General features: G+C 39.7%; 1 protein-coding gene across 3 annotated transcripts in view; it reads right to left on the reverse strand.

The window, feature by feature from the left end:
• LOC111869211 (guanine nucleotide exchange factor DBS) overlaps window positions 1-16,616 on the reverse strand; it is a 41,981-nt gene that overhangs the window by 2,987 nt on the left and 22,378 nt on the right. For all 3 annotated transcript variants that reach the window (XM_023860530.2, XM_023860532.2, XM_023860531.2), the window contains exons 10-21: window positions 15,638-15,751; window positions 14,287-14,481; window positions 12,631-12,840; window positions 11,168-11,383; window positions 9,634-9,825; window positions 8,783-8,968; window positions 7,115-7,306; window positions 5,648-5,773; window positions 4,376-4,579; window positions 3,755-3,978; window positions 2,953-3,163; window positions 1,174-1,303 (exon numbers count right to left, since the gene is read on the reverse strand). In XM_023860530.2, the coding sequence (XP_023716298.1) occupies window positions 1,174-1,303; window positions 2,953-3,163; window positions 3,755-3,978; window positions 4,376-4,579; window positions 5,648-5,773; window positions 7,115-7,306; window positions 8,783-8,968; window positions 9,634-9,825; window positions 11,168-11,383; window positions 12,631-12,840; window positions 14,287-14,481; window positions 15,638-15,751 (2,200 nt within the window). The remainder of the gene's footprint in view (window positions 1-1,173; window positions 1,304-2,952; window positions 3,164-3,754; window positions 3,979-4,375; window positions 4,580-5,647; window positions 5,774-7,114; window positions 7,307-8,782; window positions 8,969-9,633; window positions 9,826-11,167; window positions 11,384-12,630; window positions 12,841-14,286; window positions 14,482-15,637; window positions 15,752-16,616) is intronic.

Raw genomic sequence — 16,616 nt, forward strand, 5'->3', positions numbered from 1 at the left:
GAAAACAGAAATTTACACAATGAATGCTTTGGTGTGAGGATTAGCACCCATGCTTTATACTCAACAATGTTCCCATACTCCTATTGGTCAACTCAGGGCCGTGGTCCCAGTTGTCTGTTTCTTTCTTTCTTTCTTTCTTTCTTTCTTTCTTTCTTTCTTTTTTTAATTGCTAGTGGGGTGGGACTAAGTCCCGTGTACTGCGGCCACTTCTGGCCTATTGTACCAGCCCTAGATGATGTCCGTTTCCTTACATCCACACCAATTTTACATGCCCATCTTAATCTTCTACATGGAGATGGAAGTAGCAGGTTCTTCCAACACATTGGTAACTATATATCAGGTTACATGGCACCACTTCCAGGAAGACAACGACCTTCTAAATAATTTTTGTGCATTCACAACAGAAAGTTGACAAAATTTGACTGTTAGTTAGGCCATGTCTGTCTCTCTGTAACAAGTCAGTGGCTATTCAACACATTTTCATGAAATTTCTTATTACAGGGTTCTACTTAAATCTTTCAACACATTCCAGTTTTAAGCAACAATAACAGATATTCTTTTACTTTTAGTTTCGGTGGGTGGGGTGAGACGAGTGCGCTTGGTGCATCTGTCACTAATCAGCCTATTGTACCAGCCCCAGATGATAGACGAGTGTGGAGCAGTCGGTGTGGAATGAGAATTGACAGGAGAAACTGAAGTACTCGGAGGAATCCTGCCCCAGTGCCACTTTGTCCATCACAAATTCCACATAACTTTTACCTGAGATCAAACCTGGGTCACCACAGTAGGAAGCCGGTGGCTACGTGTATATGTAGGTGTGTAAGGGGTGGGCCATAAAATCCGGCCCTCACACCGCGGCCTTCAATGATCTACTGTGTCGGTGACTAACTGCCTGAGCTATGGTACGGCCATTAACAGACACTTTACATTACAACCTGCCAGTGTTTCTGTGCACATGAACTCTAAAATATTTATGGAAGTGAAAAACATTTTAAACAAGAGTTTCAGAGGAAAACGACACACATTTCAAGCCCATTAAACTTTTTCTGTGATTGTTGTAGTTTTGAGAACGAATAAACAAAAGGGATTACATCAGTTTGTTACGTTGTGAGTAAATCTGTCTTACTTATTGCTTGTTCATGGATCTTGAAACTGAAATGTGAATTTACTTACCAATAACTTTGATATACCACCATCCAGCACAACCCACCTTCACAAGCTCAACTGCATCCCCCTCGTGCATAGAGACTTCACTATGCCCCACGGCACAGTAATCAGCAAGTGCTGTGAAGCGACCTCCAGCCTGCAACACGCGCACACTCAGCAGGTGAGACGCGCACTGGAAAACCTTTGACACTGGTTGCCAGACAAGATATTAATTTAAAATACATGAAAGTAAAGTAAAGTAAAGTAAAGTAAAGATATCCCTGTAACAGGCCGTGAAGGCCCACAGGGTTGTGAGACGTTGAGGGTCCCACATTATCTAGACAATCAGCTCAAAGATGGCGATAAGGTTGTCAGCCCTACGCACCCGCCGCCCTTTACTCCCCAGGAAAATTATTTAATTAATTCCTGGTACTCATTTCTGTTAGAGGTTCAGTAAACCCCGGGGCCAAAGTGCAGCCAAAAGGATTATGTCAACTGAAAAAAAGTCCAATGACCTCAACAGGACTTGAACCCACGACCTTCCGACTTGTAGCATAGTGTCTCAAACAACTACGCTACCATGTGCCCCCCTTACAGTAGATTTTAAGAAAGAAGGGGATTCTTAAAATTTTTTAAATTTAATTCTTTTACTGAAGACTAGAAAATAATTAAATCTGTTTAAGACAAATATACATAATAATCAAACCCCAAACAAAAAATATGCCCTCTTGTGACAAGGAAAAAATTCTTCAGCCATTGGTTTACAGTAATATGTGAATTAATTTGCTGAAATCTTCTCAAATGATGAACTGTGGCAGTGGTGAGTTAAAAATAGGCATTTCAGATATCCATTTTGCCTCCATCAACAGGGTTAATGACCACATTGCTTTTTAACTCAACACTGACACGACTGATGACCCAAGAATATTTCGGCACACATATTAGCCGTAAAAGCTTTATATCTTACATACAAATGCATTACTTGTAAAGTCAACACTAAACCTTTGGAACGCCATGTGTTATCACCCTTTTGGTTTAGAACGTGGCTACAGTACCAGCAACTGGCAAGCCCTGCCGCTTATAGGAAACTCCCAGGAAGCAACACTCAAGGTCATTCCACTGTTAAGGCGCGTCCACATTACTCGTGCTCGTGCTTGCCAGGCTTGTGCTTGTCAGGAGACTTGTCTGGCTTTTACTTGTGCTCGTAAATCTTCGTCCACACTACTTCAGTTGCTCGCCAGGCTTCGGCGCGTGAGGATCCGTATATTTACTCGTAATGTGTATAGGCTGTAGTCGTATTTTAATTTATTGGCTATAGGTTTTACATTAAAAATTTAAAATTTGCTTGTCTCGTGACTTGTCATATCGTCCACATTACTCATGAGCAAAAGCACGAGTAATGTGGACGCGCCTTTACACTTCAATTTTATGCATACAGAAAGACAAAAAGATCTGCAAATAGCTAAAATGAACAGTATTAAAATTCTTTTAATTACATATTTTTTCAATGAAAATTATAATTATTTATATTTATTTAATGATGTCAGTAACTCAGAAAATATACTGTCAAACAGCTGAATGATATTAATAATGAATTGGGAAAGATGTGGAAGGAAGCATATATGGTCTAGTTTAAACTACTATCCTAGCATCTGCCTAGAGATGGACTGCAGAAAACCATGAAAACTGAAATCAGGATAGTGAGTGCCTTGGATCAGATTCAAACCATGCACTTCCAAAATGTCAGGCAGATGCACTACCACTTGAGGTAATTTTCTCAGCCCTCCCGGACAGCAATTAATTTACCTCACTCTGCTCGGTATAGGTGTCCTCATCCTCACTGTTGCTGTAATCTGAACTCCATGCTCCACTTTCGCCCTCCTCCTCACCATTTTCTGATACTGTGTGCTGGGGTGGAGGATGCGATGGATGTCTTGCAACAGTATCTGCATTGAAGGCAGTCATGTTGTTTGGAATGCCTGTATGACTCTCCCATGAACTGGTCTGACGGAGAGGCCTAGGAAAAAGGAGGAACAATGACAATATCAAGTAACAAGGTGTTCATACTGCCAACACGACAACATTTCAGTCATTCTCAAGTGCAGTCACTGTGACTCTAATGTCCCGCAGGAGCAGTCATTGCAGTTCCAGTGATTTGAGTCACTGCAGCTCCAGTGACTGAAAAATGCAGTCACTGTGACTCTTCTAACTGGAAAATTCAGCCACTGTGACTGCAGTGACTAGAAAATGCAGCCACTGTGGCTCCAGTGACTGGACAATGCAGCCATTGTGGGTCGTGACTAAAATATGCAGCCACAGTGGCTCCAGTGACTGAAAATGCAGCCACAGTGGTCCAAGTGATTTAAACAATGCAGCCACTGTGACTCCAGTGACTAAAATATGCAGCTACTTTAGCTCCAGTGACTGTAAAATTCAGCCATTGTGGGTCCAGTGACTGAAAAATGCAGCCACAGTGGCTACAGTGACTGAAAAATGCAGCCACAGTGGTTCCAGTGACTGGGACTTGATTTTTCAGCTCTCTCTGGTTCTCATTTTGCAACACCAATCTGACCAGTGTGAACACATTTATGGATGAAATGACACTTACCTATGAATTGGTTTCCCGGTGCCTGCCAGGGAGTACTGCCTAATTTTCTCCCCTTTGAGTTCGGTGAGTTGCTCCAACAGCACACGCTTGATTTCGCATACCCACGCATCTTTCTGCTGCACTGTCAGGGCCTGAATTGTGTGTACTTCTTGCCGACCTTGTAACCAGACCTCAAACTTGCGAGGATCTCCTTTCACCGACTCTGTGAGACCAATCTGTGACATCTGATAAAAGAAAGTTCTCATAAATGACATAAACTTGATAAGTTATTTTGTTCTCTAGTATTTTCTTATACATACGGAGTGATTCAGGAGGAATGGATATTTAAGCATGGCATATTACCGAAGCGGTTGGCAATACTGTGCTCAGATGCGCTTTCAAGTCATAGGTTGACACTTTAAACAATTTCTGTAACATGTTTCATTAATAAATAAGAATTATTTTAATTCTACACTAAGATTATTATTCTGAAATATTTCATTAAAAACTGTATTTCTGAGGAGTAAAACTGGATATAAGACTGGGAAATGGTTAAGAAGTCCTACCCATCACAGAGCAGAGTTAAAAAGGTTAAATTAACTTACAAGCCTCGAAATAGACACATCAAGTTGCAGAACTTACTTTAAGGTACCGTTTGAAGTGGTACGTGTCTTTGTTATGTACTTCTTTTGCAGCCTTCTTGCAAAATAGCATAGCTTTCTGGTATAAGAAGATGTGCCTTTGCATGGGTTTAAGTCTTAGCTCTCGAAGACGGTCCTTCTTACTGTCTGTCCACACCGAGAATGAACCTTGCATCAACAGCTCTCCCTGGTCAGACAACTCACCCTACAGATGGCAAATATTATTATATAAACCCACTGAAGCATGGACTTAATGTAACATTCAAAATATAGCTTGCACTGAACAGAAAACACACTGTGCCTTCAACATAAAAACCAATCGGTTGATGCTATTTAGGAAAATAATCACCGTTTATTACAAGAACCACAAACAATCCATGTATTGATCAAGACCTATTTGAATTTCATACAGAGCGATAAAGGTTATGTATTTAAACATACCAGCTTCAGAGAAAATTTGTATAGAAATAAATCAATTAAGTGGTATAATTACAGAATGATAGTTTCAGTTCAATAATAACTATAAGTGAACTAGCCAGGCATGGAACAAAGACCTTCAGCTCTGCATGGTTGGAGATGATACACAACAGGTGAGCCTCAATGACGATGTCTCTGGCTCTAGAACTGGGGGCAAGGCCCTTTGGAGGGCCCCAGCAAGATCAGGGGTGCACAGTGGGCCCAGTGTGTGGTCTGAGATCTTGGGTCAACTGAGAGTTATTCCCCTTCAAGTAAAAACAGAATACAGACTACTTAATGTCAAAATTATTCTGTTCGCAGATTACGTTAAAAGCGCTTATCAATATTTATGGATCATTTTTTCAGAATATATTTAATCACAAGAAATCTCCATGCATCTAATTCAGGTAGTCAGCAGACTGTGCAAAAATTTCTTTAGGCACATAAATGAGCTGTCACAAAGAGACAGAAATATAAACCAAGGTTGCAGTTATGTTGGTGATTTTGTTTAATACAGGTTCAAACCTCTGATGAATCTGCACACTGAACACCACACTGAGTGATTAGCACTCCTGCTTCTTGTTCTTGGGGGTCATGAGTTCAAATCTCATCCCAAAGATCAATTACTGTGACTACAGTTTTTTGTCATTTTCTTTAGTTTCTGCAGATATGGCAGGATAGTTACAAAATTTAGGACACAACCAATTCCTTCCACATTCATCCCAATTCATTATTCACTAGCAATCCTACCATTCAGTACTACAGAGTCGGAGTCACTAGTATTACTGACCTACTCTCCAGTGAAGGAGCAACTCACCCAGAAACCCGTGATAGCAATCTGGTGCATGCTGTCATTCACACATTTGAGCACTATGAGCATACAGTCTAGAGCCTCTTGTAGCTCTTTGCGGCACTTCTTGTCGTCAGTGTACCGCAGCAAATCCTGCAGTGAGTACATGTGTTAGAATACAGGATAACATGACTTACACAGATAGACTTGAAAGGATTCTGACGATGGTGTATAGAGTACTTCTTTTGGCTTGTTTTGGACTTCATCCATCGTCTGGTACGTAAAAAGCAAAAGACCACGACATTTTGGAGACTTGATCTGTCTCTGTCTTCAGGCGGGTAGGGAAAGGATAAACCTACTCAGTTGGGCCCATTAGAAAGAGCTAGTTTCAATCACTGGTCCTACCCACCTTAAGACGGAGACAGATCCAGTCTCCGAAACGTCATGGTCTTTTGCCTTTTACATACCAGACGATGGATAAAGTCCAAAACAAGCCAAAAGAAGTACATGGCTTACACAGTTTCATGTGTGAATTTTTATTTTAATATTTTTAATAAAATTGCTTAACTAAAACAAAAGAATTAGGATTCATAAATGGCTTAAATGAACTAAATTGGTTCTAGATTATAACAAAGTTTTTAAACCATTCTTGTAAATAGACTAATTTTAATAATTTACAAATATTTTAATAAATTCATGCACATTGCTGTAATTGTTATTTTATGTTCATGACATTGCAATAGTAGTCTGTATGTACGCATAATGACCAATGATATTGTAATATAGTTTCTGTATGTATTGATAATGACCTTCTGAAGATGGTCACTCTGACCGAAACATGTAAAGGATGAAAGATTTAAAAAAGAAAAAAGAAAAGAAAAACATTTATCAATCACATTGTACAGTGTTAATAATCTTTTATTCTATAAATTAAGTAAAGTAAAGTAAAGGTATCCCTGTAACAGGCCACGGAGGCCCATAGGGTTGTGAGATGTTGAGGTTCCCACATTTTCTAGCCAATCGGCTCACAGATGGCGGCAAGGTTAATCTCTTATACTATCCCTTAAGATACTGCACATGCTTATTTTAAGAGATGGTTTCCATAAAATAATGAAATATAATCAAGATTGTTAGAACCACTTTCAAGAAAATCGTAATTTTGATTTTTGGGGTCCATCTGAAGTTCCCCTATTTTTGGAGCTAATTTTTCATATTCACTGTGCACCAACCTACGGTGTATAAACTCTTAAATATCGAATATGAATAAACTCCACCATGTTGTACAGGAACCAACGAAACATACAGCCATACAGGCAGATGGCAATCAAGAACCCCCTTTCATATTCAGGGGTGCTGAACACACGTAAATCAGTCAAAATCTTGCGTGTGATTATCGTCATCACAGAAAATGAAAAACACAATGACAGTCATGTAGACATGATATGAAGGCTGACAGCAGAAGCATCATATAAAAGCGCTAATCAGTCACGTTACCTTGAGCAGAAGTTGATACTTCGTTAGCCTCTGCACTGGCTTCAGAAGATAAGCTGCTAGTGGAAGTTTATGACCAAGCTTAAGTTGGCATGCCTGGAAGAACATATTCTTCTCTCCGACAGTTTCCCTGAGACGTTCAGAACGGGGACTGTTCTGACAATAATAGCTATACAGACGCAGGAATGCGTCTCTCTAAAACAAATCAAATATATGCACATGACTGAACCCATGAATTTATTTATTTATTGTATTTAGCAATGCTCTCAGCAACAAAATACTGAATGACTGGATGACGGTGAGTGATGAATTGAAAATGATGTGAAAGCAAATGGGCCCATCATAATTTAATATACTACATTAGGATTCATATCTCTTGACGCCCGGTGAGAAGGAATAGCAAGCTGCTGCGGTGCAGCCAATTTATCATTCCGCACACGTATGTGTAGCAGCAGTAGCATTAGGAAACTCATTAGAACTGGCTATGGAGCAACAGAAGTTAATTATTTCATAAAAATAAATTAATAAAATATGAACTAAACCTTTAAACACAATTTGTTTCTAAGAGAAATTTGCGGCAGCTGACTTGAAATGAAAAACACTGGAGGTCTCTTACGGGTTAGTACAATATCAGTGGCCATACCTCAAACGTCAAGAGATATATAAATCCTGCTATATCCTGGCCAGTGAGTAATTTTAAATATTTAGAAAATATGATGAATAATTGGAACAGAAATGATACAAGCTGGAAACAGGACCTACTTTGCAAATCTCAGTACACTTAAAGGTAAAATATTATCGAGAGCAGCTAAGCTACAAGTATACAAAACATTAATAAGACCTGTTGCTACATATGGGGCAGAAACATGGACCTTAACAGTAACAGAAGAATGCACTGAGAATGTTCGAGACAAAAATAATATGCAAAATATTTGGACCAGTGATGGAAAATAATATATGGACGATAAGATACAATGAAGAGATAAATACATTACTGAGAGGAGAAGATATAGTTAAGATTTAACAAGTCACAGAGAATAAGATGGTTGGGACATGTCAAAAGAACGGAAGAGAATGTTAAAAGGAAGGCTATGTTCCAAAAGAAGGAAAGGAAGACCCAGGGTGAGACGGCCAGACGATGTTGAGAATGACCTGAAGAAGATGAAGTTGAAAGGATGGATAGAGAAGATGAGGAATAGAGAACAGTGGAGACTGGTTGTAGAGGACGCCAAGGCTCACCCAGGGCTGTAGCGCCAAGTGGTAGGTAGGTAGGTAGGTAGGTGGGTGGGTAGGTAGGTGGGTGGGTGGGTAGGTAGGTAGGTAGGTAGGTATATTCTGTCACCTGTATGGATAGACAGGAAAATCATGTAAGATCTCACAATAGGTCTCTGGGCTGAACTTAAAAAAATATTAACTCCCACACAGGAAGTAGGAGTGATGCCGAGTTGACCATGTTTAGTGCCACTAGGTTTGTATTACTAGCAACTTGGAATTAATGGCCACAAACTCCATACAAGATCAGACAAACAGAAGATTATTATGAGACAGATAAGATACAGACACACATATATATATATTTGAAAACACGGTCTCAGATTGGCATGCTGATATTGTAAGGTGATAAAATAAAGGACAAGAGCATTATCCTCATAGCCATCCGAAACCCCGTACCCTTTGAGTGAAGCAGAGGGCCACCAGCTCTGTGTTGGAGATGCAGTTTTCCAAATCCCGCAGAAAAACTTTGCTGTGGAAATTGAATATCTCTTCCAAATTTCCAAACAGCACATCTGCCTTGCCGACCAGCGCCGGAGGGATCAAGGACTGCATTTCACTTGATTGAAGTTCGCACTTATAACCCTGTTCATCAAAGAAACACTACTTTAGAGCATCAACGTCTTTGTGTCATTTTAAATGTATTACTGAGATAAAACAATACTACCATCTGGGTTGTAAAGCAGTGTAGTCTGGTAGTTCACTGATGTTTCAGGAAAACATACTGCTTCTATCTTCAGAGTTTTAGAGTTATTCAAGCAAGAAGCAGCTTGTAAGCAGGGCATCTACCTAACTACACAGTGTTACAACCCAGATTATTCTACTCTTCACAGTCATTCTTGTTAGAAACTCAGATCTGGCAATGTTGACGTCCATCATCAACTTGCTGGCCCTATCACAGCATCACCAGGGCCCATAAGTAATTGTTGTTTTTAGGGCTCCTGCTGGGCTTTCTCAGCAGCAGCAGGGGCTGCACTGTGCATCATTCCAACCAACAGCTCCCTACACTATGTTACCCCCTCCAGTGGCACACACACTGTGGTCTGACTTACTATAATTTAATTACAAGTTAAATATTATAAATTAAATTAAATTTCTAGGTGCTCAAAATCAAATGTTAAAAGTGTATATGTAGTTTATGTATTGTACCACTGTAATCCTACGTTTTCTGTAATTTTCACTACATTTTATAGGTGAACGATCATTACAGTGTGTTTTATTCACTTCTGTTTCCCAATATTTATGCTGACCTTAATCAAAGAGCCCAACTCACTGACATAGACCCTCTCTGTCTCGAGTAATTCTGCCAGGACATGGCCACGTTTAGTTTTTAACACCTCCAGGTCCTGGGTAGATGTCTCACTGTCTGGAGATGATGCTGCTGTATCACATGTATCTGTCTTGATAGCTTGAGCATTCCACATATCTGACGGGACTTCAATCTACAAGAGAAAACAAAGTAGTGTTTATTTTATGGCGCTTTACCGATTGGGAAATAAATGATGAATGACAGGGATGAAAGAAGGAAGTTGTTGTGGCCTATGAAGATCACTGTCTTCTGAGATATGATGAAATGTAGTTTGGCAGAACATCCTCACTGTCTCAGAGGAACCAGCTGCCACCATCTTCAGGGTAGAAAAGTATGTTGAGAATGAATGAAATGGTAACAGAGAACTGGACCAGGGTTTGTGGGGAAGAACAGGAGTAAGACTGGAGTAAAGAATGCTGGCCTTTTAAAATATCATTTTCCAAGACCAGAGAGGATGGGAAAAAGGGAAAGTGTTGACAGGGCCTGATTCAGAGGGCAGAGTAGTGGGGAAAATGAAGATATCAAGATGGTAAATTCACCGTGTCAAATTACTTTTCTTATACAGAATGCCCCATGAGGAAAGGTCAATATTCTTGGAGGTCATAGTATCAGTCATTCTAAGCAAAAAATATGTATATGTACATGTGTCCTATTCCGAACAGTTTCTGAGAACAGTACAATATACAGACGAGCAACATGTCATGTTCTAACAGGAACTGCAAAGTTTACAGTGGAATTTCCTAAAATGTTTTACACTCGGTAAACTTACCAACTTTGTCACGTGAACAATAAATACTGGTATCAGAAACAGTATGTAATATCTTTCCTATAAACAGTTTTGGAACTGTACAGTGAAACAGCTCTATCTCAGAACCGTTCGGAATAGGACACATGTACATATACACATTTTTGGTTAGAATGACCGATACTGTGACCCCACAGAATATTGACATTTCTTCCTTGGACATTCTGTATACAGTGTATGAAATAAAAAAAAAAAAAGATCCAAGAGAAATTAAGTAAGTAAAGAATGGAGAAAATTACATGATGATAACTGTGCCAGCTAGGAAAAGATGGCGAAATTAAACTGCCTAATGCTTGAAGAAGAAAGATGACTGTTACATCCTTTGGGAAGCATAAGACTGGTGACTAGATAACATAAAAATGGATCTCAGAGAAACAGTACATAAAGACAAAGACACGAATGGACGGGATGTTATAGATTCGGAAGGAAGAAGTCATGACCTAACCAAGTTACTATCCTGGAATTTTCTCTATTAAACTGAGGAAAAATATCAAAAACCTAAGAACAGCTGGTGTCTTGGGTAAGATTCAGATCAAGCCCCTCTCAGATACAAGTCTGGAGTGTTGTGGCCAGACCAACCTGTTTGGTGTGGGCACTTCTTGATCACCTGAATAACAAAGAACTGCCCAACAAGGAACGTGTACTATGATGCAAGCTTATACACAAATACCTTTGGCAAAGTGTTGGCCTTCCTGAACACCTTGTTGCTTGTTTTGCTGTGATGATTGTGCACGTGATCCGGAGCACAACATGGCGGCTGCTGGAGAGGAACAGCAGGTTCAGGCGTCACAGTCTGGACTGGTCGGGGAAGTTTCAGAGTAAGACGTTTCAGATTTGTCATTCGTTTCTCACACATCATTGACACATCATCTATTCTCTGTAGCACCTGCAAAATGAGGATAATGCAACTAAAAGAGAAAGTGCCGGAGGGTAAGGACATTTTAAGGATGGGGTTATGTATCATTTTATATAATCCTTTCAGATCTGGGTTATTTTCTTGTCAACATCTTCTTTTTCTCCTACTTCATAATCTTATCCTCCTTTACATGCTCCTCTCCTTGCTACTTTTCGTTGTTCTCTTACTCTCCTCTTTCTAGTTTATGTTCCTCTTCTTTTCTCACCTCTGTCTATCTCTTTTCTTCCTATACCTTTTACATCAATTCTAATAGTTCCTATTAGTTTTTTAGAGTCTCACGTGCAACACTATGTTCTGTCAAAGTTATTTAAAAGGTATTCCTTTTAAAAGTTCATCATTACATGTCTTGCCCAATGTGGTCATCATCGGGTGTTAAAATTATTGGATGAGGAAACTGCTTCTGTAGTTAATACATAAGTCCCCTCGATGCGCATGCATTTGAGTTGGTGGGTTGTATTCTCTCCTGTTGTGTGTTGTGCTGGGCAAGAACGTAAAAAACTAATTGAAAAAAAAAAAACAAAAATAAAACAAACTTTGTGGCCTGTAGTCCGCAAGTGAACTATACTGACTGAGTGACCGCTGCTTGTCAGTGAAGTTAGTGCCAATTTTATTGGATACAGGGTGTCGGGTGGTCAGCGCAATGAATCCTCCTGGCTGTTAATCTCAGTAAAAAAAAAAAACTAATCGACACTAAGTGAAAAGTGCAACAGGATGCTACAATATAATTCTATCAATTCTAATATCACTCCTTTCTGCTAAAACTATTATTATCATATTAATAGCACTATCACTACAACCACTATAAATACTATTATCATTACTTTTCCTTCTTCTACTTCTCTTTTTTCAATAACTTACATAATTTGCGTTCAGAGTCGGAAATGGTTGAAAATGTACCTACCATCTTCTGGGACATGATGCCATACAGTACCAAAGTTTCAGAGGAACACTGTGCCTCCACCTCCAAGGTAGAAGAGCGATATTCAACCCCCCTCTCACACTTCTGCCCCCCAAAAAGGCAGCACATTCCTGTGAAATACTGGCAATGATTTATTGACTTTAGTAGCCCAGGCTTGAAGCTTGCCACTCCCTTCTATATAGCTCAAAATTTAAAGAAGTGTAGAGCTAAACCTTCACTTCCCTATACATCTTCGTAGTATAAAGCTTAATTTAACTGTAGGCACAACTTTACCTGACATTCCAAAAGTTTCACTAACCTGTGTTACAAGTGCTTTAGTTTCTGAAGTGATTGAGTCTTGGAAAAGGGACCGGAACTCCTTGGGACTGCTCAGTTTGAACTCCTCAGCACTCGTCACATACTGTTGAATTTCCAGCAGCGACTGCTCAGCGAGGTCAGGAGAAGTTGAACACTTTTCGATGTGCTGCGACGCCAACAAATCTATACCTCGTGTGCACCATCTGTTTGCCTGAAATAAGATAGAATTCATAACCTTCAAACCTAGCATTTTCCTAGAACTCCGTGCTCTGGCACTGTCCACATTCTGTGACTCATTATTGGGGGAAGTACTGAATTCCAAGGGGTAATGACTAAACCAACCTGATAAGGGCTACTACTGCTACTACAGTATTCTTATTTGCTAAAATTAAGATTGTGACACGTGATTATTCATATTCTGGTCCTCTGGAAAGTGGCATTATGCCATCTGGTCAGTAATACTGAAGTCTCTCAGACATCAGGTCCCTCCAGAATGTTGGTACCCACCTAGTGAGCTAGTCTGCTCAAACAGTACACTTTCTGACTTGTACACAGGAGGTGTGCAATTTGAACCCAGGTTGAAATACTGATTATCCTGAATGAAATTTCTTGTTGTATTCCCCAGTCCTTCCAGGCAAATTCCAGGATACTACTTCAAGTTAAGACCACCACTGCTTCCTTCCGCATTCTTTGCAATTCATCATATCACTGTAGCGCGTACTCATTACTAGATAATGACTGCAAAACAAACAGGTTCCCATGGCAACAAATCAACACACAACAACTGAGGAACTGTTGGAAACGGTGTTTTCTGTGGTCCGTGCCATGGCCATTGCTATTCAACGGTGCAGTAAACACATCCCTGCAGACACAACAATGGAAGAGATATGTTTTCTGTTGGTCTGTACTGAGAGGTTATAAGTGGAACAAAGTTTAGAGCTCAGGTCAGTTAGAAGGGAGAGGACTTGAGCACAGAAGCAGAGGAACAGCCATTGTTAGGAGCCGTTCCCAGGCAACTAATAGTGAAGACATTGAGAGCTGGAAAAGACTTAGGGTGTGCTCTAGTGATTTTCAAAGTGTAGAAATTAGCTATTGTGCTATAATTAAGTGTAATTACAAGTTGTGCGTCAAAATGAAGAATAAATCCAATATCCAATACAAAACTCCCATTAACAGTCAGTCAATCATGTGAGAATATAGTCACAGTTACCAGAAGCATATTCAGTAAACAACACATAAACAAACAAACCCACCTACCAAATTACAAAGTGTCATAATCCATAAGTCCACTCCATGAATCTGTGAAAATCTCAGATCTTAGACAAGTAAAATAAGCACAACATGTGGCAAATATAATTAGTTTATGATATCTATCTTTTTTGTCAGTCACCCTTCCATTTCCATCTATTAGCCCACATAATCAAGAATGTATAAAAAGAGAGAAAATTGTTGGATCTGACATTCTCATGGTGCGATTATGAAGAGTACTTTCTTATGGAATGTAAACTGGCGGTAGTTCAGTGACGTTTCGGAGGAATGAACTGACTCTGTATACATGGCCAAAGAGTCAGTGAAGCAACTAATCCTGCAGAAGCAAACGACAAGCAGAATGAGAAGGTTTCTGTAGCGTCCATAATGAATTCCCACTCTCAGATACCTTGTCAATTCGCTCCTGAAGATCCCGGCATTTGCCCAGTGTACTGAGGCGGCTTTCAAGACGTTCTGGCAACAGCTGACACATCCGTTGCAACTCGGAGCATTTGGGTTGGACACAATCGAGGGCACAGTAGTGCCGACTGTGGAGCAGCTGCTGTCCGACTGAGATGAGCTCCTCCGCCCTCTCAACATCAGTCTACAAGACAGTATCGATATTAAAGCTACCTCACTCAGTCATGAGAATCCAACATTTTGCGGAAAATGTTTGCTCCTCAGCAGAGCAATTCTTACGGTTATGGCAAAAAGATTCTGGGGGGAAAGGCAGAACATGTATCTTTCACATATCTGTTATATACTATGTGACAAAATCAGGTAGATGGTAGGCATTCGCAAATCTCTCAAATTTCTCAGATCAAATCCAGAAAAACTATCTTGATTTTAATTTCATGTTGATTTTTGAGCCTCAAGCTTCAATTAATTTCAGGTAACTATTTTTCTGCTTTGTGCAGTAGCATGCAAATTATGTAATCCATCAGAATCATATTGGCTAGCAACATTCATACAAACAAACTTAACAAAAAGGTCTCAATTTCCACGTTTGGTTCTCTTTCTCTCTCTCTCTCTCTCTCTCTTAACAGATGACAAGAAAGAACATGGCTGTAGAATTTTAGTTTTTAAATATCATTTATGAAAATTATTGCTATAAATAACATAAAACATAACCTGACTTTCAGTGTGTCCAGATATTCTCATAAACTAAAACACGTTACAATATTGTACTGTAGCGTCCTGTTGCACTAAACAAGATTTTTAATAAAACAGCAGGGAAACTGATGGGAATATATGCTACAACTGCCTGTTTCTCAGTTACATGATAATGCTCAGACAGCTATATGGGATATTTGGCATTGCACAAAAAAACTGCATAATTATTATGAATGCTCATTTCAGAAGAATGCGCAAAAATGAGAGCACTGTTGATTTTCAGGCATAACTGATATGACAAAGAACGGTACTTGTGGTTCACTTGTGCTGAGGTAAGTAAGATCAAGCATTCCATTGATTTAACAATCTAACAAAACAATGATGAGGAAAACAAAATAGTTACTGCCTTTGTTTCAGACAGTACACTGACACAACTCCTGGCCAACCCTACAAGACAAGTGTGTCCACAAGCCCTTCAGTTCGGCGTCATGCTATCCCAACATGTCCTGATAGTTTGAGAAACACACTGATGAACCTCAGACAGAACAGCCAATCTTAGGGGTGAGACCTGAACTGGCAGTTCTAATTCCAGCATAACAATATTCGATCATATGTCTTACGAATCTCAGCAGAATAAATGAACTCACCATGCACAGCTTCTGGAGGGCGGTAGCTTCTTTGATGAGCGTGTCGACTCTTGCGACAGTCTCACCAACCTCTGTCATCTCACAAACGCTCTTCAAGTGGCAATCAAAATTACTCTGAAACAAAACATGGTTCCTCTCAAGGACTGGACTCATACACTACTCAATTCATGAAATGTTAGTTCTCACTATAGTGTGATTATCAAACCTGGCAGAGGTCGTGGAATTTTTAAGGGTGGAAAAATTCAGGGAACAAGTCCTTCGGAAGGGACTTTAAGCTGTGGGTCCCGTGTCGTAGATTTACGGCACGTAAAAGATCCTCATGTCTCTAGGAGACCTCTGAGCAAAATTAGGCAAAATGTTTCCCACCCAAGTAGTTACCAATGCCTCTGGTAGATGGTGGAAGTATCGGGTACTGAGGGCTGACCTCGTTGGCTGAACGGGGCTGATAGTACGCACCAGTACTGGTAGGGTATGGCGACTGGTAGAATATCAAAGGGGGACGTACAATAGATTATTAGTCGTGGTGCATGGGGAAACCCTCCCCCTCTAATAATAATAATAATAATAATAATAATAATAATAGTGTGATCATGCGACATGTATCAGGCGGCAGAGCAGCTTTCTTTAGGACAGTGAAACAGACCGCATCTTCATCTGATCACGATGTTGAACAAGGCATAGAACAATGTCTGACTAAAATAAATGTACAAAACTCTCTTTATTATATTAGTTTCTACCTTATGTTTAACAAAGTTATAAAACTTGAATTAAAATAATTAAACAAAATGTTTTACATGCATAAATTTCTGTAGCTCTCTCAACTGACTTCATTTATATATATAACACACCCTCCTTGACAGTGTTTCTTTCTGAAAATCAGATTCTTATTCATGCACTCCAAATCTACCCATTTTTTTTTTTTCAGGAAAGCATCTACCTCATAAACTAAGAAATCATCGTATCAGTGTTTTGGAGAAAC

This window comes from Cryptotermes secundus, unplaced genomic scaffold (assembly GCF_002891405.2).
Source record: "Cryptotermes secundus unplaced genomic scaffold, Csec_1.0 scaffold2069, whole genome shotgun sequence".
Classification (NCBI taxonomy): Eukaryota; Metazoa; Arthropoda; class Insecta; order Blattodea; family Kalotermitidae; genus Cryptotermes; species Cryptotermes secundus.